Source organism: Astyanax mexicanus, chromosome 13 (assembly GCF_023375975.1).
Source record: "Astyanax mexicanus isolate ESR-SI-001 chromosome 13, AstMex3_surface, whole genome shotgun sequence".
NCBI lineage: Eukaryota > Metazoa > Chordata > Actinopteri > Characiformes > Acestrorhamphidae > Astyanax > Astyanax mexicanus.
In genome coordinates, this window is record NC_064420.1 from 26,984,286 (window position 1) to 27,007,338 (window position 23,053).

The 23,053-nt window shown below is 38.8% G+C and overlaps 1 protein-coding gene across 3 annotated transcripts in view; it reads right to left on the reverse strand.

The window, feature by feature from the left end:
• lama5 (laminin, alpha 5) overlaps positions 1-23,053 on the reverse strand; it is a 135,461-nt gene that overhangs the window by 109,084 nt on the left and 3,324 nt on the right. For all 3 annotated transcript variants that reach the window (XM_022677607.2, XM_022677609.2, XM_022677606.2), the window contains exon 2: positions 20,925-21,077. In XM_022677607.2, the coding sequence (XP_022533328.2) occupies positions 20,925-21,077 (153 nt within the window). The remainder of the gene's footprint in view (positions 1-20,924; positions 21,078-23,053) is intronic.

A 23,053-nucleotide genomic window follows, 5' to 3' on the forward strand; every position in this document is an offset into this window, starting at 1 on the left:
AGCAGACTGTCCAGCAGCTGGAACAGCTCCATATAGCTCCACAGCCTCTAATCACACTCCCTCCCAACCTGATCTTTTAAATACAGATATTACACTTTCTCTCAGCTTTTACAGTCCTCACACAGATGTTACAACAACGTGATTTAGGCAGCCGTGGTGTTATGTTTTTTTGGACACAATCCGGGCTAGCACCCGAACATCCCTTTCAGACAGCTTCCTCTTGCGTCCACAGTTAATCCTGTTGGATGTGGTTGGTCCTTCTTGGTGTAATGCTGACATTACCCTGGATACCGTGGCTCTTGATGCATCACACAGACTTAATGTCTGGGTCACAGATGCGCCAGCAAGACGTGCACCAACAATTTTATCCTCTTTTGAACTCTGGTATGTCACCCATAATGTTGTGTGCAGGCTGCTCCAATTTAGCCATGAAACCTCCCACACTAAAATGACAGGTGTTTCAGTTTCATTGTCCAACCCATGTATGTAGTATGTGGATGTGTAAAGAGTGTAAAGAACCAATGAAAAGACTAAAAAACATAAATAAAGGTTATATAATGGTTCGTCTCTCTCTCTCTTAAACATAAACACACCTCTTTTACCAACCCGGTTCTTCTTCTATACCATCATTCAAAGAACCACATGAAATGGCCTGTCTATCAGAAAGAACTTACAGTCTTAATTGAATATCTTAAGCTTTAAAAAAAATCATTTTGGATACACAGGAGTTCATCCATGCAGGATTCCTGACTCTACACATCCCAAACATTCTATAACTTCTCCCTCCTGGCATAGACAACATTTTTCCCCAAACATGACAAAACTTGTTGGGTTTAATTAAGTTTTTCTGTAGTCAGAGGGGCCATCCTACAGCTTCAGCAGTGTGTATCAGCTCTGTGAGGTCCAACATTCTGAACAATCTAGAAAACAATCTTAATCTGTTGGTAAAAAATAATCATAGACCAGGTTTACACCTGTTTAATTCATGTGACTTGAATCTGGATTGTATCTTGATTTATTTTTAGCTGCATATACCATCCTTGAGTCTTCTAGAGAGGAGGACAAGAAAGCACCTATAAGGTATGCAATTAGTAACAGAATGAAAGGAATTCAAACAGTCAATTCAGATGAACTGGAAATGAAAGTGTAAGCCAATAAGGATCAAGTTTCTTCAGGCATCTTAGAGATAGATGCCTTCTCCATCTACCCCTAGAGCTGAGATCAATAAAACGAGGGCCTTCGGGTGGGAGGTAATCCACTGAATACAGCTCAGGGGCGAAGGGAGGGGGCAACGGTATTTATGCCTCTCAAACGGCACCCCCTAAGCAAAGAGGACCCCTCCTCAATACCTTGTTCCCCCTGCCCTCCCCTCTCACGCCCTTCCCAATGGGCTATTGAGAGGATGAAGGGCCAGAAGAAAGAGACGGAAAACAGTTAGTGTTGACCAGGCGAAAACAAACATTTACTCTCTCATTAACCCGCCGGCTCTTTGTTGGCAGCCTCTTCAGTCCTTTTCACCTCTTTCACAACCCTCCCCCTCCCCAATTCCTCCCCCCCAAACCCCCTAATCTCGTAAAGCTTTAAAACAATGAGGACACGGCAATCTAACATCAGGGTGGGAGAGATACAGTGAGAGCAAACCAGAGGAGAAAGACATAAATCAGAGGGTCAGGATAGACAGACATCAATAAGACAGTCCTCAACTAATACACAACAGTAGTGGAAGCTCTATCTATCTGTCTTAGAAAAGAGCTAAGCAAAGAAAAAAGGGATAAAAAAGAAAAACAGAAGAATGTGGGTCAGTAGGGCTTTGGATTAGAGTTCAGTTACCTGTCCTGATGGAGTTTGAGAAGTTTGGTGACTCTCGGCAACACAACTGTATGGCTTGTGTGTTTTACAATGAATAGAAGTGAATAGGAGAAAATGGAGGGATGAAAAACAACAAATAGATGAGTACAGGTCAGAATGATTGTGAATTACAGCACATGCAACGTGATGGTTGTCGGGGGGAAAAGTGGAGGCAACGATTTGGTAGGGGCGAAAATGAATGAGAGTAAATGGGGATGAACAATATAAGACAAGTAGATAAATAAACAAGTTTGGGTCTAAATGACTGTAAATTTCTTCTCAGGGGACTGTCCTGAGATAGTATGCCAAAAATGGTGTGTATCATTCGTGCAGAAGTACAGTAGCTGGATGTAATCTTTTTTTTTCGTTTTTACGAAAACTTGCATCTGATCCAAAAGCTGTATACAAGCCTGTATCACATAAGAAGACTGAATAACCTGGAGTTGGAATCAATGCACAATGCTCAACCATGACTATATAGATATGATGGATTGCTTACACACATGGCTGCAATGGGATTTTAATAATGATTTTAATAATTACTGAAGTAGATTTTAGCTGTTGCTCTGAGCTGGATTACTCTCTGATATTTACTAACAGACTACAGGATAATTTATACTTCAGTGTCAAACCTACGCCATAGCCTACACGTACCCAGCGAGAGTCCACTATGCAGTGGAGTACATTTATACTTTTGCATACACTTACCAGTGATGGTATGGTACAAGGCAACATGTAGGCTTCGGCGTAGGTTCGATGCAGAAGTATAAATTGTTCTTAAGGCCTCTGCACTTATTCTAAAGAGAGTCCTGCCATTACTGTTGACATGAATATTGTTTCTGTACTTCTGTACTATTCCAAACCTATGTTATAAAGCCTAGAATAGCAGTTTAGCAAAGATGCCAACAGCCAGACTCAGCCATGGTAAAGCCATGAAGCTAACAGACAGAGCAGCTGACCTCTGCAGTGTTGGAGCAGTTTCGCCACAATGCTAACCGTCAGCCGACAGAGGCTAGAGCATGTTAGACACAATGTAAACAATTTTTCTGAGCTGAATTACTTTCTTATAGTTGATGACAGTGTCAGTTTTGCTTCTCTAGGCTAGTAATACAGACAATAAGCAAAGCCCTTCACTGTATGATGCCTACACATTTACATCCCATGGTATAGTTTGAAACTGCTGTAAAGATAAATTCACAAGGCCTAATAATCATACTCTCATATATGAAAAAAAAATGAGACATCAATTCCCAAAAACCCAGATTGTGTTCCAAACCAGAGTTTTAAATGAAGCTGTTGTCTCCCTGCGGAATACATTAGCATTCTACTCAAAGCCTGACTTTATTATAATGCCTTTCCACTCAAAGAGCAGGATTATGGAACTGACCTACTGCATTTAGTCACAGAGGGTGAATAACCACCAGTCAATGGCATCTACTGGACAATTCATTCTGATACAATCTTGCCAGACCCGTCACCATCACTTTAAAATGGAGATGTGTGTGTGGATTTGCGGCCAAGCTCAAGACCATCTGAAAGAGCATCTTCTAAACGCTCCCAAAAGCACTGGGTGTAGTCTAGCCGTCATTGTTTTTCACTGATGGCAATCGCAAAGAGACTTCAAATGTCTCTCTTAGTCAAAATACCCTCACTGCTCCCCTCAGGATGTGGGAACTATCTTGTCCCTGTGTACTGGTCTATTGTACATTTAAGAGTTTGGTTCACTGAGTTGACTTCCTATCATCAGTTCAGTGATTCTAAATGTGCATGAGATTCTGAAGTCACTCTTTCTTATATAGATGCTCATCTGTGGCATATACGTCAATATATGAGTAGTGTACCTCTTGGTGAGAAAACATTGACTGCTAAACATGCCGATACAGTGCACTTAAACCCATTTTGCCCAGTTGACAGACTTTGAGATGGGGTATTGTATTATTGAACTAGATGGTTATTTTAATTAGTCGTGGTGGCATGAAGAAGAAACCTGGACTGCTTCAGCCTGGAACTCTATCGTCTTCAGCAAAAAAGTACTGGTTCTATTGCGGACCAAATAAATGAGGAGGACTTCCCCAGCTACCCTATGAAAAGGCACTTTCATTTCATGCCGTGATTTGAGCAGCGTGGTTTTATGTTTTTTGGATACAATCCGGGTTAGCACCCAAACATCCCTTTCAGACAGCTTCCTATTGTGTCCACAGTTAATCCTGTTGGATGTGGTTGGTCCTTCTTGGTGGTATGCTGACTTTACCCTGGATATCGTGGTTCTTGATACATCATAAAGACTTGCTGTCTTGGTCACAGATGCACCAGCAAGATGCGCACCAACAATATGTCCTCTTTTGAACTCTGATATGTCACCCATAATGTTGTGTGTATTGCAATATTTTGAGCAAAACTGTGCTCTTACCCTGCTAATTGAACCTTCACACTCTGCTCTAACTGGTGCAATAATGTGCAATTAATGAAGATTGGCCACCAGGCTGCTCCAATTCAGCCATGAAACCTCCCACACTAAAATGACAGGTGTAATTGTAATCCCTGTAATTGTAAGCGCCTTTTGGTGCCTAGAAAGGCAAAAATGCATTATATTATTTAGCAGGTAAACAAGTAAGTGATTTATAAGTGCTAGATAATCAGCAGGTCTGCAGGGCAGAGACAGGTTTCTGAGTGTAATGTGTGAGTCGGTCAGTCGCCTTGCTGAGAATGCTATCTCTCTGCTGGTGCCCTGATAAGGCAGGTCACACTGCAGGGGCTGTGTACACAGCCATTGAAAAGCCATGGGGCTGCTCTTTGTTTTAGAGCCTGTGCACACACACACACACATAGACACACACACACATACGCAGGGTGGTGAGAGAGGGGCCAGGGGGAGGTGGAGGTGAACAGGTTTAGATGTAGGTTTGTTTCTGTTTTACTGTGCTGGAGGATTTTACAGGCAGCAAGGTGCAGGTCTCAACATGCACCAGAATCTGCATTCAGGAGTTCAGAGAGCCGGCTGAACCCCCTCCTCAATCACACACACACACACACACAATTACACATTGAGATATTTACACACAGATTACTCATTTACTAGCTCTGTGTTAGCTCTGTATTAGTGTAAGTGGATGGACTTCTTGGGCAATCTTTCATATCTAGACGAATGTCTTGTAAGGCAAAATATAGAAATATAGAACAGACCACTTCAGTTTCTGAATCAGTTTCTCTGATTTTGCTATTTATAGGTATATGTTTGAGTAAAATGAACATTGTTGTTTTATTCTACAAACTACAGACAACATTTCTCCCAAATTCCAAATCAAAATATTGTCATTTAGAGCATTTATTTGCAGAAAATGAGAAATGGCTGAAATAACAAAAAAGACGCAGAACTTTCAGACATCAAATAATGCAAAGAAAACAAGTTCATATTATTAAAGTTTTTTGAGATCAATCAAATCAATATTTGGTGGAATAACCCTGGTTTTTTCATGCATCTTGGCATGTTCTCCTCCACCAGTCTTACACACTGCTTTTGGATAACTTTTTTTTAAAACAAAAATTCAAGTAGGTCAGTTTGGTTTGATGGCTTGTGATCATGCATCTTCCTCTTGATTATATTCTAGAGGTTTTTTAATTTGGTCAAATCAAAGAAACTCAACATTTTTAAGTGGTCTCTTATTTTTTCAGAGCTGTAATTACCAACAACCATTAGTAACGGTCTCTACTCTCCATGGAAGGCTTTGTACTAGATTTTGGAGCATTGCTGTGAGAATTTGATTGCATTCAGTAACAAAAGTGTTCGTGAGGTCAGGATGTTGGGTGCTGATCACCACCCTACCTCATCTACAACTCCCCAACTCATCCCAAATGTACTGGATGGAGCACCATTTATAATTTTAGAGAACACCAACAGAAATCACTTACACTGTCAGTAACGACTAGAGGTGGAAAGTAATGAATTACATTTACTCACGTTACTGTAATTGAGTAGATTTTATGAGTAATTTGTCATTTTTGAAGTAGTTCTTAAAATAGGTAATTTTACTTTTACTCAAGTACACTTTTGACACAAGTAATCTACTTCACTACATTGGAAAACTACCCGTTACTGAGTAAAAAATACAATCCTGGGGAAAAAACAATTGTCTGAATTACCTATATGACCATAAACTTTTAACAGTAAAGAAAAAAAAAGGATCATAGAAACCTATGCCACTTTTGTTTTATGGGGTGGTCTGAACAAATACTGCCTGAAAGGTCCAAATTATTATGTGTAATAATAAGGTATGATATATGATTTGTTGTACTTTTTTATATAAAATAATTAAAAGTAACTATGTAACCTTTACTCAAAGTATATTTTAAATTGAGTACTTTTTTACTTTTACTCGAGTAGATTTTTAGATGGGTACTTTTACTTGAGTAGAATTTTAGCAAAGTAAAGGTACTTTTACTTAATTACAATTTTTCAGTAATTTTTCCACCTTTGGTAACGACTAACCTAACGCGATACTATTTCCAATCCGGTAATCAGATTAAAGTTACATTACTATCCAAATCACTGTGTGCTACTTTTCATTAGTAAAATATACAGTACTGTGCAAACGTTTTAGGCACCAAAGCAAATTACACTAATCCATTTATCTCATCAATACGAGTGTTTTTACCTGAAAAAGCACCACATATGATTTAAACAGATGCAAATAAACATACATACAGTAAAAAATAACAAGGAATTCTCATTTTTAACTAAGTATGTTTTATCCTTTGAGCCAAGCTGAAGAACAAAGTGTAGAGATTCCGGATTTCTCCTGGATGCTCCTCAGCCAGCAATATGTTCAGTTCCGTCAGCAGCTCACCTGATTTACCACATTTACCAATTTACAAACCAGGTGTTGATATGATGAGAACTAGAAATAACTCTGGTGTTTTACTGAGCTAATACACACTTACTTCACAGATAAGAAGCTTTTTCTTTACTTAAAATTCCCACAGGTGCCTCAAACATTTGCACAATACTGTATATTTTTGCTTTCTTCTTGCATCTCGGCCTACTCGACAATTAAGCCCCTTTTTTAGTATGAGGACAACTCACGTGTAATACCATGCAACGGCTTAATATTAATTGAGTGTTTTGGAGTTTTAGCTGTTTTGTACCATTAATAGTTTATAGTCAATAGCTTAAAACATAATCAGTCAACTAGACAAAACTCCACAAAAAGGTTTAGACGTAGACTTCCTTATTTGGTCATGTTACCGACCACCAAACGAAGCATTGGTAATAAAGGATGTATTCTTCATTCGCTTGTTTATTGTTTTCCCAAATTTGGCCGTGCACTGACTTTAACTCCTCTTTATTAATTCCTCTCCTACTGTCTCTTCTCACACTCCCTTCACATATCTGCTCACATCAGCTCCCTCCAGCTCCCTCCCTCTCCTTGAACTTCCAAAGCTTCATCCAGTTCAGCTGCTTCTCTGCAGAGGCCCGCAGAACATTCTTCATCTTCATAAAGAGCAATGTGACTGATGGCTCGCTCTGATATATAGAGTATGTATGAGAGGGAGGGAAGGTAATTCTGAAACGCTGGACAGCTCAGCTCCAGCCATGAACGAGATGAAACCAGACTGTTAAAGAACAAGTAACGAATGTGATGTGAACACAGTGAGAATCTAGAGTGTTACTGGTGGATAATGGTGGGTTTGTAGAAAATTGGAGGGTTTCAGGGCACATAGAGTATACATTGGGTCATGTGTGGGTATACAGTGCGCCAAGTCCTGCTGGAAAATGAAATCCGCATCTCCATAAAAGTTGTCAGCAAAGGGAAGCATGAAGTGCTGTAAGATTTAATGGGAAAACACTGCACTGACTTTGGGCTTAATATTACACAGTGAACCAACACTGCCAATTTTCTGAGATACTGATTTTAGGGTTTTTATTGGCTGTAAGCCATAATCATCAACAATAAAACAAATAAATGCTTAAAATTGATCACTCTGTGTGTAATACATCTATATAATTAGGCCTGTCACAATAATTTGCAATACTGATTTATCGTACAATAAATAACCAGGCCTTAATAATTTTTGATAATCGTGATATCGTCTATTGTGTTTATTCATATGTTTGTTCACACGTATAACAGTGAACAGTATTTTAGCCAGTCATGCTTCAATAACTGTGCTTCAATACACACAGTGTGGACTAAAGTATATAATTCCCAAACTAAATATAATGAATGATTATTTAAATGTTTGCTGTTTTTAAAAAAAAAAAGTTTATAATGACTTTTTTATGTTATTCTGTTATCCTTATGTCAGTGGCATTTAATAGTCTTAAAATAAAATAAAAAATCGTGTATTGCAATAATTTCTGGGACAATATATCGTTCACAAAATATTCTTATCGTGACAGCCCTATATATGATATATGAGTTTCACGGTTTAAACTGAAATGATATTACATTTTTTTTATGCCATGCACAAGTAAATGATTTCTGTGCAGTCTGAAGTTTTATAAGCATGATAAACTCTTACAATAAATACTCGTTTTTGGTTCAGAAAGGCACAGTATCCTGATCATGACCCAGACGCATCTATACACATAGTCTGAACACACCCACCAGGAATATGTGAGAAAGTAAGAGATGAAGAGAAAAGGTCAGTGTGAAACTCTGGTCAATTTTTTTCAGAGAAGTAAGCTGAAGGAATGCAGTCAGAGCTGGAGTTCATTCTTCAATCTGTTTAAACAGAGAGACAATGAACACACATCACCTACTCAGTTACAGCTGAGTTACAGCCTATATGCCTTTCTTTACTTTCTATTACTTATCCACATATACTTTCTTTAGATAGAATACAGGCTAATCCTAAATGAATATGAGCTGAAAATACTGACACAGAGGCTGCGTTCACATTGCTCGGCTGAAGTGACTTATTAATAAATCAATTCAGATTTTTTTGTTGAGATTGGATTTGGTTATTGTAAAGGTCCATATTCATAATCATTTCTATCTGTAATGTTAACTAGTGTAAAATATCTGATATAATCATGCTGACATTTTTTAGGTTTTATATTTATCTTGTATAAGTTTTTAATAATTATATGAATACATGAATATTCATGCATGTCAGCTCTTTTGTTTTTTGAACCAAATATAAAAGTGACAAATCTAAGGCTACGTTCACATTCACATTACCAGATTAAAGTGACTCGAATCAGATATTTTGCTCTATGTGGCTCAGATCTGATTTATTCATGGCTGTGTAAAAGTGCCAATTTTTTCAGATTTGAGTCACTTTCATATGTGGCCCTAATTTGGATACATATCCGATCCATTCTCTCTCCTACCCACACATCTCTTGGTGCCTTTTTTCACCTCCTTAACCTGAAGATGTACTTCAGACGAGCAAAAGATGCTCCACATATGAGCTGCTAACGCCCTCAATTTTACCTTTATAAAGCTACGAGTCGTCTCTTAAATATGACGTGTTTTGTTGTTGGTGAAGAAAGCGATGTTTATACAGGTATTAATGGGCTATATTTGCTGACATATTTACTGCATACTGGAAAATGACTGATAATGTAATTATTGTGACATGACTACATAAATGTATACATTTTATTTAATCTGAACAACGTTTTTTCACACGTAAAAAAACATGAAAAAAGAACTAGGCTTCTAAGCAGCAGTGCTGTTGAATTCAGTTATTAACAGCTGCCGATCTTAAACCAGTAACAGGGTTGAAACACTCAGGGTTTTTTCTTCAGCTACTGGAAGCTGGAGCTGGATAAAGTCCAGTTCAGCATGTGACTTCTTGGCCTGTGATCTGCTGTTTTGGAACGAAGTGCTTAGGTGCACTGCTCGCATCACTGCAACTGTATACAGCTGCTGTCTGACAGCCTGGTACAGCCCATGCCCGTACATCAACCGGTACATTCCAAACACCAGAATGCTGGGGGGATTATTAATAGCAAATAGTGACTATACCTTTTCAGTAGGGCTGCAACGTTTAGTTGATATAATGGATAATGTTGATTATTTAAATTTGTGGGCTACAAATTTCATTGTCTACTAATCGTTAATTTGTAACAGTACAGCATTACACAAAGTGCTCTCCGCGTTTAAACAACATCTGGAAATTTAAATGCCTTTTAAATCTCCTGTTTAGCTGTTTTTCTGGGGTTTTTTTAGAGATGGAGGACATGGCAGAAAAAATCATTGACTAATAGACTAATCGAAAAAATGATAAACAGGTTAGTCGACAACCAAAGCTTAAAATATGTAAATGTCCCTAGTTTTTACTATTTTTCTACTTGCCACACAGGTGGTTTATCAGTATAGAAGAAAGATCTATGCTTAAGGTTTCATTGGGTTTGTTGGCTACCTACGAAGGGTTTGGGTGGTATAAGGGTAATACGTAATTTGTTTTTCTAAACAAATTATTGACAGCAGCACGTGCTGCAGTCATTAAAAAAAACAGGTAAGTTGGCTATTTTTCTGCTGAACAGGTAATCACTGACCTTCAGTAAGGTTGCTAACCATAGCTGAGTACTATGAGTAGAGTAGCGTAGTAAAGATGCGCATTTTGGACATGGGAAACTAATATATACATTAGTGCTGGGCGATATAGGAAAAATCATATATCACGATAGGAAATCTTTTATATCACGATAATGATATATATCGTGATATACCCCATTTAAGTATGTTTTCAGTTATTCTTCGAAAAGTATGACAAAATAATATCATTGCTTACTTTTTTCCAACTTTATTTCAAAGTGGCATTAAACTCAAGTTTCACAAATGAGAATTACTACCTTTTAGTGCAGCAATATATATGTATCAAATGAAAACAGATGAGGTAGATGCAGTAGCTAATTTTTTCAAAAGAACAATGCGTCTCCATTGTTCAGCTCTCATGAGTTTAATAACGTAAAGCATGTCGCAAACCGGCGTGTATAAATAAATATAAATAACGTAAAGCAGCGTCATGTCGCAAAACCACATTATGAAGCTTTTTTGCGAAGATTACTTTATTATCACTTATATAACCCGAGTTTATGCAAAGTGACCACGCCAATACATTTCATCGTAGCCTACTTTATATATATGCATGAATAATTGATGAAATTACTGTAGAAACGATAGGGAGGATAGAAGGTAAGTAGCACGATAGACACTTTTCTATCATCCTCACGATATTTATCATCATATCGCACTAATTTACTGATCAGCTACTGAGTACGACTCATCATCACTTGCCACTCTGTGTCAATCTGGCAACCCGCTTTAGTTTCGCATCTAGGAAGGGTGGAGCAGAAAACTTTATCCAGTTTTTGGAATGAGAGTGTTACTTTAAATCAGAGTTAATAATATAAAAAGAGGAAAGCCTCATTCAGTAGCAAAATGATCGTCAGTTTCACTGTGAGGCCCAGAAATCGTGGGGCCGATGGCTCTGACTTAGACATAAATAATGTTTAAAATTCCACAGAGACACACACTGTCATTCAGAAACTCTCAGACAGACAGACAGACAGACAGATGAACAGTGGGGTCCCTGTTCCACGTATACAAAAACTGAGAGCACCTCAAAGAAACGTGAATTCCTTTCTGTTGAGCTGGATGACTGACTTCAAACTGGCAGAAAGCTGGGTGACAGGCTGCTCTCCTGAGCCATGAGGCTCCTCTACTCTCTCTTATTAAGGTCAGCAAGTTCTTTACCATCTCTCTCTCTCTTTCTTTTTCTGTCTCTCTCGTATTCACTCTATACTGCTAACAGGACCCTATTTTCCTGTTCAGTAAACACCATTAAGAGAAGAGAAGAACAGTCAGGAGTGAAATATGTGGAGAGTGAGACACACAGAGTCATGACAGTTTCAGTTTAAACAGAAGAAAAGGAGGAGTGGAAGAACTGACTCATAAAAGGGCAAGAAGATAGAGAGATAACTGGCGCTTGTATTTTGGACAGTACACAGAAGTTGTGGTTACCACTGGAGATAAAAGCACATTTAAGAGTGATGTAAAGTCGGAGACAGAAGCTCATCTGTTGCTCCACAGCTGTGTTGGTCATCATCTAGTTCTTCATCATCATTGGTTGAGGGATGCTACCTCCCACAGGACACTGTTGGCCTGAGTACTGTATGACTGGTTGGTGGTGTATTCTCAGTGCAGCAGTGAAACTGAGGTGTTTAAAAACTCCAGCAGCACTGCTGAGTCTGATCTGATATACTTGTAGCCACTGCAATGTTGAGAATGATCCACCACCCAAATAACTATAAACCTGATCTGTGGTGGTTTATCCTGTGGGAGCCTAACTATTGAGGATTAGGGTGAAAGAAGGATTATAATAAAGTATGCAGAGAAACAGATAGAGGACTAGAGTTTGTAATTACAGAAATACAAAATGCCCGATTTTAACGAACTATAGGGCATTAGTGTGTTACTTGCTATGTCCTTTAAAAGCCATGTGAGTTCTGACTTTGGCACGTTCGTATTTTAACAGCGCGGTTCTTTGTGCGTCTCAGTAGAGGAAACTGACTTCCATGTTCACGCTGTGAAGGTACGCCAGCAGCTCAATTAAGGGAACAGCAATGTTATTGTATTCTTTATTCTGTTTATTGTTGAGATAAAAGTCAAGTTTGCACTTGGCAGTGCTCGTCCTTGTGTGTGTTTAACAAGCGGGGGTGTATATGCCTATAGGCATGGACTATTGGACGACTGACTGTTGTCTAGGTTCATTTCAGTCAGTGGTGCACCTGTGTTTTCCACCGCCAAAATAGCAACAGACAAGTTTACGTAGACACACCTCACTTCCAGACCACCACGTCCATTAGTGCAGTGTTTTGAGTCGATTGCGAATCAAAATAACCAGACAGAGACCAGACAGAGATTTGAGCTAAACTGCTGTTAAGGCGCAGTTTAATCTGATATATTAGCCAGATAAGACGATTACCACTATAAACAAACACTGTTTCCATACAAGTGCGGTAAGCACAGATATATGTGCTGGAACACAGAATCTTCTCGCTATACTTACTTTTTTCGTATATGTATATTTACTCCCACGCCAGACAGCTCTGACCAATCAGAGGAAACAACGTGCTCGCGCAGTTTATTGGTGCGCATTTTACATTTATGTCTGTGTGAAACCAAACCAAACAGAGGGAGAAAACGCTTCAAGTAAACAAACTCATCAACTGATTCGGACCAGAGAAAAGAACTACAGGTGTGAAAATGCCCTAAATCTCACAATCAGCTGTTTTGAAGTGACAGACAAAGCTAGAAACAGGAGCCATAGCAAGAAGATGGAGGGCATGGCAGAAATTGTCAGATTAATTGACTAATCTGAAAAATAACAGTCAGATTAATAGTCAGTTACCAAAATAATCATTAGTTGCAGCTCTATAATTCATTAGACAGTAAATTATCTAGATTCTATGAAATGCTATCCCACTATTATGGTACTCCCTCTTCAATGTTAAGCCTTTAAAAAAGCACTACTACTGTTCTACCTGTACAGATCATATATAAACTATATCAATATTAGTAGACCACTGATATTAGGCTTGCTAATAAAAGCCACAATCAAAATTAGCACTGAGTAATGCTATTAAAATAGAGAAACAAAGCAGTGGCAGTCACCCAACCTACTTTATTTTTTCCCATCAGTCAGAGAAAGAGAAAGAACGAGAGAGAGAGAGAGAGAGAGAGAGAGAGGGCACACTCTGAATAGCACCAAATTTCCCTCAATGGCAGGAAGCCGTAGGTTCCTTACAGTTCTCATGGTTGGCATCAAGCCTGCCTGTGCACATGGCACACAATGGGGCACTTCAGTTAGGAGAACAGTGAGAAACTGCACACACACACACACATACACACAGTGGCACCCTTAATACCAACACTGCTATTTAATCCAACTGCATCACACACACACACTCTCACACACACAGGAAAAAGGAACCAAAAAAGAATTCAGGAAAAAAGACTGAAAAGTATCTTTTTGGGATATCTGACATTTCACTGAACACATGCTGTCTTTGAATGTGGTACGAAATATGTCTGTGGGACAGAAAAGAGAACGAGATGGTAACAGAGGACATTTCTTTCAGCACTGATTTGTATCTTGTGTAGTACTGTGTGATCCACAGGTAAAAGATTATATTTCTAGCATTGGTAGCATTAGCTCCTTTAGAGAATGTGCTGAGGTACTGTTTATAAGTCTAGTAATCAGGCTAGTGCTAATTATTGTTTATTTTAAGAATGAATGAGGTAAATACAACTTACATACAACTGTTTGCTGTATTTTACGGACTATAAGGTGCACCGTATTAAAAGGCGCACAATCATTGAACATCTATTTTCATAGGCGAACGGCGAAAGAGCGAGCGCTGCGATTAGCGGCTAATGCTAATATTGCTGCAGCAGTGCTGGAGAAACCTCACTAACTGCTTGATAATGCTGTACTTCAGTGGAGTGGCTTTACTAATCCTTTATAGCCTACCTGACTCGTATAATTCATACATAAGACACACGTGTATATATATATATATATATGTATATATATATATATATATATACATATATATATATATATTAGTGGTGTCAATCGATTAAAAAAAATATCCGATTAATCACAACAAAATTCTGTGATTAACTGCGATTAATCGCATTAGTTTTTCTTCAGATGTAAATTATTATAGTGAATATTTAAATGTAAATAAAAGAATGAATGTAAGAAATGTAAAATGCAATTATAAGTATATTAGTCGTGTCAATTAAAATACTAGTATATACTTGTATGTTTGAGGGGAAATAAAATCAACGCAGGGTGCTGGAATAAAGAATGCATGAAAAATAGTAACGCGTTACTGATTCTATACTGATATATATATATATATATATAATGTGCATTTATATAGCATGTGCATATGCTTCCTTCGAGGTGTTCCTTCGCTGAAGTGTAAAGTACTGCTTATACAATACAACCACTTGACAGCTGAACACGCTTAGACGAGAACACTAACTGCCAATGTGTCACTTTGGTTTGTATTGCATGGCTTGTATTGGGGGAGGATGAGGGTCATTCTACCCACCCAGAGAGTGGGAGCAACAGTTGTGTGTCACTAGGTCATCAAATAAACTCGAAATATAAGAAAAAATGCTGTAACTGCCTATAAACTGACAATTAAATACATAGCATATCATAGCAGTCATTTGGGATACCACAACAACCACATACTGTCTGCGCTATATTGTGTGAGTGAGTGAGTGTGTGTGCTGTCGTTTAAACAGCAGGTGAGCATTTGGCAGAAAGCTTTTGAAAGGGGGCAATGGAAATGGATGGAAGGTGTTTGGGGTCATTTCAGCAGAAGAAAAGGGGGAGAGAAAGAGCGCAAAAGAAAGAGAGAGAGAGAAAAAGAGAGAGCGGGAAAAAATGCAAGGAAAAGTGCAGGTAGTGTGGAGGTGAGGGGGTAATTTTGGCAGAGTCTCAAAGCAGGTTGAGGCAGAGATCAGATTAACGAGCTTTCTGACATTCCAATCTCTTTCTCCTGCTCCGAGGGTCAAGAGGACCCCAGCTACCACCACTCCACACACACACACACACACACACACACTTTACTAGCTCACACACAGAAGTGAGTGCCTACACACAAGGCTTACCCACCCTGGGATGGGCAATATATGTAAATATATATATTAATAAAGAGAAAAAAAATAAGACACCATTAAAAAATGATGAGTTTCTTTGATTTTACCAAATTGAAAGCCTCTGGAATATAATCAAGAGGAAGGTTGATTATCACAAGCCATCAACCCAAGCTGAACTGGAGAGGCATAAAGTTATTCAAAAGCAGTGTGTAAGACTGGTGGAGGAGAACATGCCAAGATGCATGAAAACTGTGATTAAAAACCAGGGTTATTCCACCAAATATTGATTTCCGAATTTTTAAAACTTTATGAATATAAACTTGTTTTCATTGCATTATTAAAGGTCTGAACGCTCTGCACCTTTTTGTTATTTCAGCCATTTCTCATTTTCTGCAAATAAATGCTCTAAATGACAAATTTTTATTTGGAATTTGGGAGAAATGTTGTCTGTAGTTTATAGAATAAAACAACAATGTTCACTTGACTCAAACATATACCTATAAAAAGCAAATTCAGAGAAACTGATTCAGAAACTAGAAACTTCAGGTCTCTAAATTTTTAACAGAGCTGTATATATATATATATATATATATATATATATATATATATAAATTGTAACTGTATTGTATAACCGGGCTGCAGCAACAGAGGAAGCTCCTCACACTGCAAACTGAGATCATGTGACCTAATAAGGCTGGAGGCAGAGTGAGGTAGAGCTCTAAGGTAAACGCTCACTACAAACTACTTCTTAGCCTGAGGAAAATTAGTGCAGCAAAGCCAAGTGCAAGAAACCTTAAAGAGAACCTTAAACTAATTTAGGGTCGTCATTTATCGTGTTTCACATCGATATAGAGATATCCAACAGCGTTATGTTCAACCCTAATTTTCATCATATTTTATTGTACATCACCATTTCTCTAAAACATTTTGAGAATTTTTTTTTTTTTATTTTTGTAATTTTGCCCAGACCTAGGACCACTCCACTCTTCCATCAGAAAGTGAACCTAAACTTCTCTTATAGAGAAGTGGAGGAAGTAGTGAATTATAAAGGATGTGCCCATCCTTCTCTCTCTCTCTATCTCTCTCTCTCTCTATCTCTCACTATCTCTCACTCCCTCTGTCCGCTTTGCTCAATCAGCCATGTATGATGGCCCTTGTATTGCTTTTTAACAAGCTGGTTTAACTGACACTGAAAAAACACCTCCCACATAAAAGAGCACCTCACAAAGGCGGTCACAGCCCCCTGCGTCCATTCAGAGATAGAGCCAGAGAGGGAGAGAGAGAGAGAGAGAGAGAGAGAGAGAGAGAAAGAGAGAGAAAGAGAGAGAGAGAGAGACACCATAGCTGGCCCTCTGAGCGAAGCTGGGCAACACAAATCGAGAGTGCCTGATCATTACTGTACTGTGAGTTAAAAGTGAAAGTCCAGACCCAGTTAGCATGACTACACACTCACTCACTGACTCATCCTACACAAGAACAATTCTTTTACAAAGCAAAACCATAGCAACCACCTGATATACCATATTATAACCCCTTATAAACACAACATCAGCAGCCATCTTGGATATATTGCACCAACCACTCACAAACACCGTAAAAAAATACAATACCATAGAAATTACATACATAGCAACACAATCAAAGCCACAAAAAACACAATAGCAATCATCTACCAACTGCAAAAAACAACCACAGAAACCACCTAACAACACAATAGCAACCAGCTAGAAACACTATAGACACAACCAGCAAAACCACATCAATCACATACTGTAGCTACACCATAGCAGCCAACTAACAACACCATTAAAAACACCTGCAAGACAACAGCAATTGCAAAAAACCTAACACCTAACAACGCAATTGCAAAAAAAATCGGCATTAACAACAGCGTAGCAACAAGCTATCAACACCATATACACCACCTGGGAGTCTAAAGCAACCAACTAACAAGAGCCTAGCAACATTCTATCAACACCACCTGGGATACTACAGCAACCACCTTGCAACACAACATCAACAAGGTAGCAACACCATAAACACCACCTGGAGTACCCTATCATTCACATAGCTAGCTAACAGCACAATAAAAGCCACCTGCAATAAAACTGCATTGCAATTGCATTGCAACACCACAGCAACCACCTAGCAAGACCATAGAAACCATGTGTAATAACATAACAAGCAACCATACAGCAACAGACTGTGTGTTTGCTTAAGGAAATGCAACTTTTTGGTTTAAGAAAAAAGTGTGTGGGGCTCTGACTGGTCCAGCAGACTAAGGCACCACCACTACAGTCGGGAGATCACAGGTTCAAATCCCAATTATGCAGCTTGCCATCAGCTACCAGAGCCCTGAGTGAGCACAATTGGACTTGCTCTCTCTGGGTGGGTAGATAGCGTTCTTTCCCCACATCACTAAATAGGGTGATGTTGATCAACACAAGGCATCTGTGAGCCGATGTATGGGAACCGAGTCGTTGCGCTTTCCTCCGATTTGGCCTTATAAAAAAAGGGAAAAATTTTGTGTGTTTGTTAGTGTGTGTGAGAGTGTGTGTTTATGTGTGACACGCTCATGCTCACTTACTCACTCACCCTAAAGCCTCCTTTTTTCCAGCGCTCTAGATGAGCTCATCCTTCAAAGAGACGACAAAAAACATTCCCTACAACTTTATTCAGCATATATAATGATCCAAGTGCCCTTTAATAAGACCACTCAGACCTCGAAGGGTTAATTCTACAGTCAAACAGTATCAATGGAGTGGAGGACCATTCAGCTCTTTAGCAGAAAATGTGAAACGCAGCTATTTAATAGCTTCCCTGAGGCCAAATATCACGGACCGCCACAAACCACGCTTGCACCCTTCGTCCATATAAAATCTGCAGCCCGTTTGAAGCTCAGAGTCAAAGGGAACTGGTCTTTTGTTCAAGAGCGTTTGCACAACGTCAAACAAAACAGCTCTTCAATGCCCTCTCGCTCCCTGTCCACTGCCGGGCCTCTGCAATCCTATATGCTGTGAAGTGTTTTGGCAAAGGCCACAGGGAGTGAGTGATGCAGGAATGTGGAAAATTAATAGGTGTGGGAGAACAAGGGTTAAAAACGCGTGACTCTACTGGTCAAACTGTTCGGAAGAAGATTCACGTTCATAACTTGGTCTCGTAAAGTTAAGTTGACACCAGTAACAGAGCTCTTCTAGGAGTGGAGTATGTAAAGTAAACTGTTCCAGTAGCTGCTGATACGCATGACTCCCTGGATCAGGAGCTCAAGTTCAGATCCACCCCCTGACATACTAAACTCACTGCAATCCAAACAAGTTGCTGGATCTGACCACGGTATCAGGTAGCATCAGTTTCATTATGATCACAACACAATGAGAGAGACACAGAGACAGAGGGAGTGTGCCTATGAATGGAGGGAGGGAGAGAGAGAGGGAGAGAGTATGGACATTGAAGGGTGGAAAGGAACACGGTAAGGAAAGCAAAGAAAAAAGAAATGAAGAGAGATAGAAAGACAGAAAGAGAGAAAAAAACAGAGAAAGAAACATTAAAAATAAAAAAGAGACAGAGAGGATCAGTGTGGGAGGTAGAATGAGACTGACAGATGAAGCAACATAGATAAGATAAAGATACTGTAGTAAATGGATGGATGGATAGCTAGACAGACAAACAAACAGACAGACAGACAGGCAGACAGATGGATGGATAGATAGGAGTCTTGCCCAAGGACTCTAATTGGTGTAACACAGAGCAGTCACCCCAGAACTGAACCCCAGTCTAGATGGATGGATGGATAGATAGATAGATGGACAGATAGAGAGTCTTTCCCAAAGCCTCTAATTGGTGTAGCACAGCATAGTCACGCAGATCTGGAATTGAACCCATTCTCCCACATGATGTTGTGGCAGGTAGCAGGTAGTGGTGTCATCAAATGCACCACACCAACCACGTACAGCCACATACGATAGATAAGGTACTGTGGATGGATGGTTGGATAGGTAGACAGACAGGAGTCTTGCCCAAGGACTCTAATTGGTGAAGCACAGCATAGTCACCCAGATCGGGAATTGAACCCCAGTCTAGATGGATGGATGGATGGATGGATTAATGGATGCATACATAGTAGGGGTGGCCAATATTATATCGTATACAATATATCGTGACACAGAAATATCATGATATTAAACATCCATATCATGATAATAGGGCTGTTCTGTCTTAAAAGTAATTGTTTTATTTTGCAGTTTATATGCATGCACTAAATATTCTGCAATATTTTTTGCTGCATTATATTATTTTATGCTATATTATTTATTTTGCCCCATTATGATTATACTGTTATACTATTATACTATATTCCTGAAATGAATGAATTATTTTAGTTTTCCTATATTACCAAGTTTATCGTTATCGCAAAAATACCCTTAAATATCGTGATATTATTTTAAAGCCATATCGCCCACCCCTACTACAGAGTATAGAAAAAGTATAGTCACCCAGATTAGGAATTGAACCCCAGTCTCCCACATAATGTTGTTACTCACTGGCAGGTAGTGGTGTTATCCACTGCACCACAACAACCACGTACAAGCACATATGATAGATAAAGTACTGTGGATGGATAGATAGGTGGATGGATAGATAGGTGGATGGATAGATAGATGGATGGATGGATAGGAGTCTTGCCCGAGTACTCTAATTGGTGAAGCACAACATAGTCACCCAGATTGGGAACTGAACTCCAGTCTGGATGGATGGATAGGAGTCTTGCCAAAGGACTCTAACTGGTGTAGCACAGCATAGTCACCCAGATCGGGAATTGAACCCCACTCTCCCACATGATGTTGTAGCTCGCAGGTAGTGGTGTTTTCCACTGTGCCACACCAACCACATACAAACACATACAAATGCATCACTTGGAATCATTAGTGTTTCATTTCAATTATGCCACAGTTAGTTCCGACCCTGCAACGTGATTGGCTGAGAGGCTTTCTATGAGTGCCATTATCAGCCGGTAACACACTGTAACCGAATCTCCCCATGTATTACTCTAAGATATACAGGTAACCTTACAGCGATGCAGCTCTTTAAAGCCAAACAGCGCAGCCACAAACAGAGCAGTAATGGAACTATTTTAACTTGAGAAATTTTTATAACCAAACTGATTGCATTTTCTCATCCTTTTTAACTCTAAATCTTGCAATAAACAGCAATAATGGAACTGTGGTTTAATCGCAATTATACACTCAAGGTTTGTGCCTATGACCGCAGCACAGCATTGCCAATATTACACATTATAGCATTCCCTCTTGTGTATTTTTGCTTAAATCTACACAGGAGGCAAAATAAAATTACCACTGAGAAATTGTTACTGTACTCATGGATGGATGGATGAGAGACAAACAGACCGAGAGAAAGAGAGAGAGAGGGAGGAGCAGTACATACCTGTCCCAGGTCCAGGGTGACGTTGACCTGGTTGTACTCGGTGCTGCGGGAAAGCGGAGGACTCTGCCACCATCGCTCTGTTCCGTCTATAGCGTTAGTGATGGGATGAGCTCTGTTACTGTCTGCTGAGTCACACGTGTCACAGTATTGTCCCTAAAACACACAAATACAGACACACAATTATGTTACTCTTAGTTCACTGGGTTCCATTCTTACTTTATTGGTTTAAATGAGGCAAGAAAAACATAATTTCTGGTTTGAACTCAATTACCAGACAATCCACAGCTTTAACCTAGGTGAAAAACTTGCCATTATAATATTTAAATTACTAATACACTTTATGTTTTGATGTATTTTCCTAGCTTAACTGTAAAAGAGGAAGAGGAACACTATGTTAAAATAATGGGGGACTCAGGCTACCACTCTCGGTTCTTCAGGTTCTCTTGTGTTTATGTTAACTCTGATCTATGTACTAAAGAGCAAAGGTAGAGTGGTAGTCTGGCGGTATGTGTCTCTGAGGAGTATTAAAGTCTAGCGTATAGGAATTTCACTTACTCCCCTATGAACACTCCCCTAACTGCTGTTAATTAACCAGAGCACACCTACACACCTACACAAAACAAATAGATCCGCCACAGAGCATAGTAAATACAACTAAGGGAGTAGGGGATTTGAAAATCCCTGTTTTCGGATACATTTTTAATGCCCCATTTAGATTTGTAAAAGTTTTCTATATCATTTTTATCTTATGTCTAAAAATCAGATTTTTAAATTCTTCGTTCCATCCATGTTTTCTTGCCTTGCGTTTTGTACAAATACCCCATTTTCAGTGCAGAAAAAAAGCACAATATACAGTTATGGAAAAAAATTAAAAACTAGTTCAGTTTCTGAATCAGTTTCTTTAATTTACTATTTATAGGTATGTTTTAGTAAAATGAACATTGTTGTTTTATTCTATAAACTACAAAAAACACTTATTAGCAGAAAATGAGAAATGACTGAAAAAAAAATCCAGAACTTTCAGACCTCAAATAACGCAAAGAAAACATTTTCGTAAATCAATATTTTAAGAGTAAGTTTTAAGAGTTCAGAAATCAATATTTGGTGGAATAAGCCTGCTTTTTAATCACAGTTTTCATGCATCTTGGCATGTTCTCCACCAGTCTTACACACTGCTTTTAGATACTTAACTTCTTTATGTCACTCATGGTGCAAAACTTCAAGCAGTTCAGCTTGGTTTGATGGCTTGTGATCATCCATCTTCTTCTTGATTGTATTCCAGACGTTTTCAATTTGGTAAAATTCAATTTGGTAAAATAATTTTAAGCGGTCTCTTATTTTTTTCCAGAGCTGTATTTATGCTTTGATTAGACATCCTGAAACCACCAAATGGCCGGTGGTTTAATTATCTTTGCAGCAGAATCGATCACACTGCTCAAGCTATTTCTTAATATACTAAGGCTTACAAGTCTCTGGACAGTGACATTTTCTGTAATGTTGCCTAAGTCTGACCACCACCTCAATTGATCTTTCAATTAACCAATCAATATGTAGTTTAAGTGTGAAATGCATCTATTTTTACATAACATTTTTCCTCTGTTTTTTTAGAGGCTCAAAAGCAATTTGACGAAATAGACAAGTCTGCCTTTAGTGTAAAACCCATGGGCTTCATCAAATCCTGTATTTCCTCTCTTGAGATGCTTTGCAGGCAGATTTACTGGAGCATGCTCTACTGGGCTCAGATCAGGAGACTGACTAAGCCATTTAAGCACATTCCATTTCTTCTCCTTTTGTTTTGGGTTGGATTCCAGACTCCATTCTGGTGCTTTTATCAGAAATCACATCATCAATTTAACACCCATACATGCCCATACGTGCCCATTCAATAACACCGCTACCTCCCCCATGTTTAACAGATGTAGTTATGCTTTGGACCATAATTTCTTTCATTCATTATTTTTAAAATGTGTAACTGCATTATTATGCTATTATATTGTCACCACATTCATAAATTAACATATATTGCAATTATTTAAGACAATATACCCTAATATATATCATGACAGGCCTACAGCTGATTTTGCCACCCATAAAGTTGGTGCTATCTCTCTGATAACAGACAGCACATA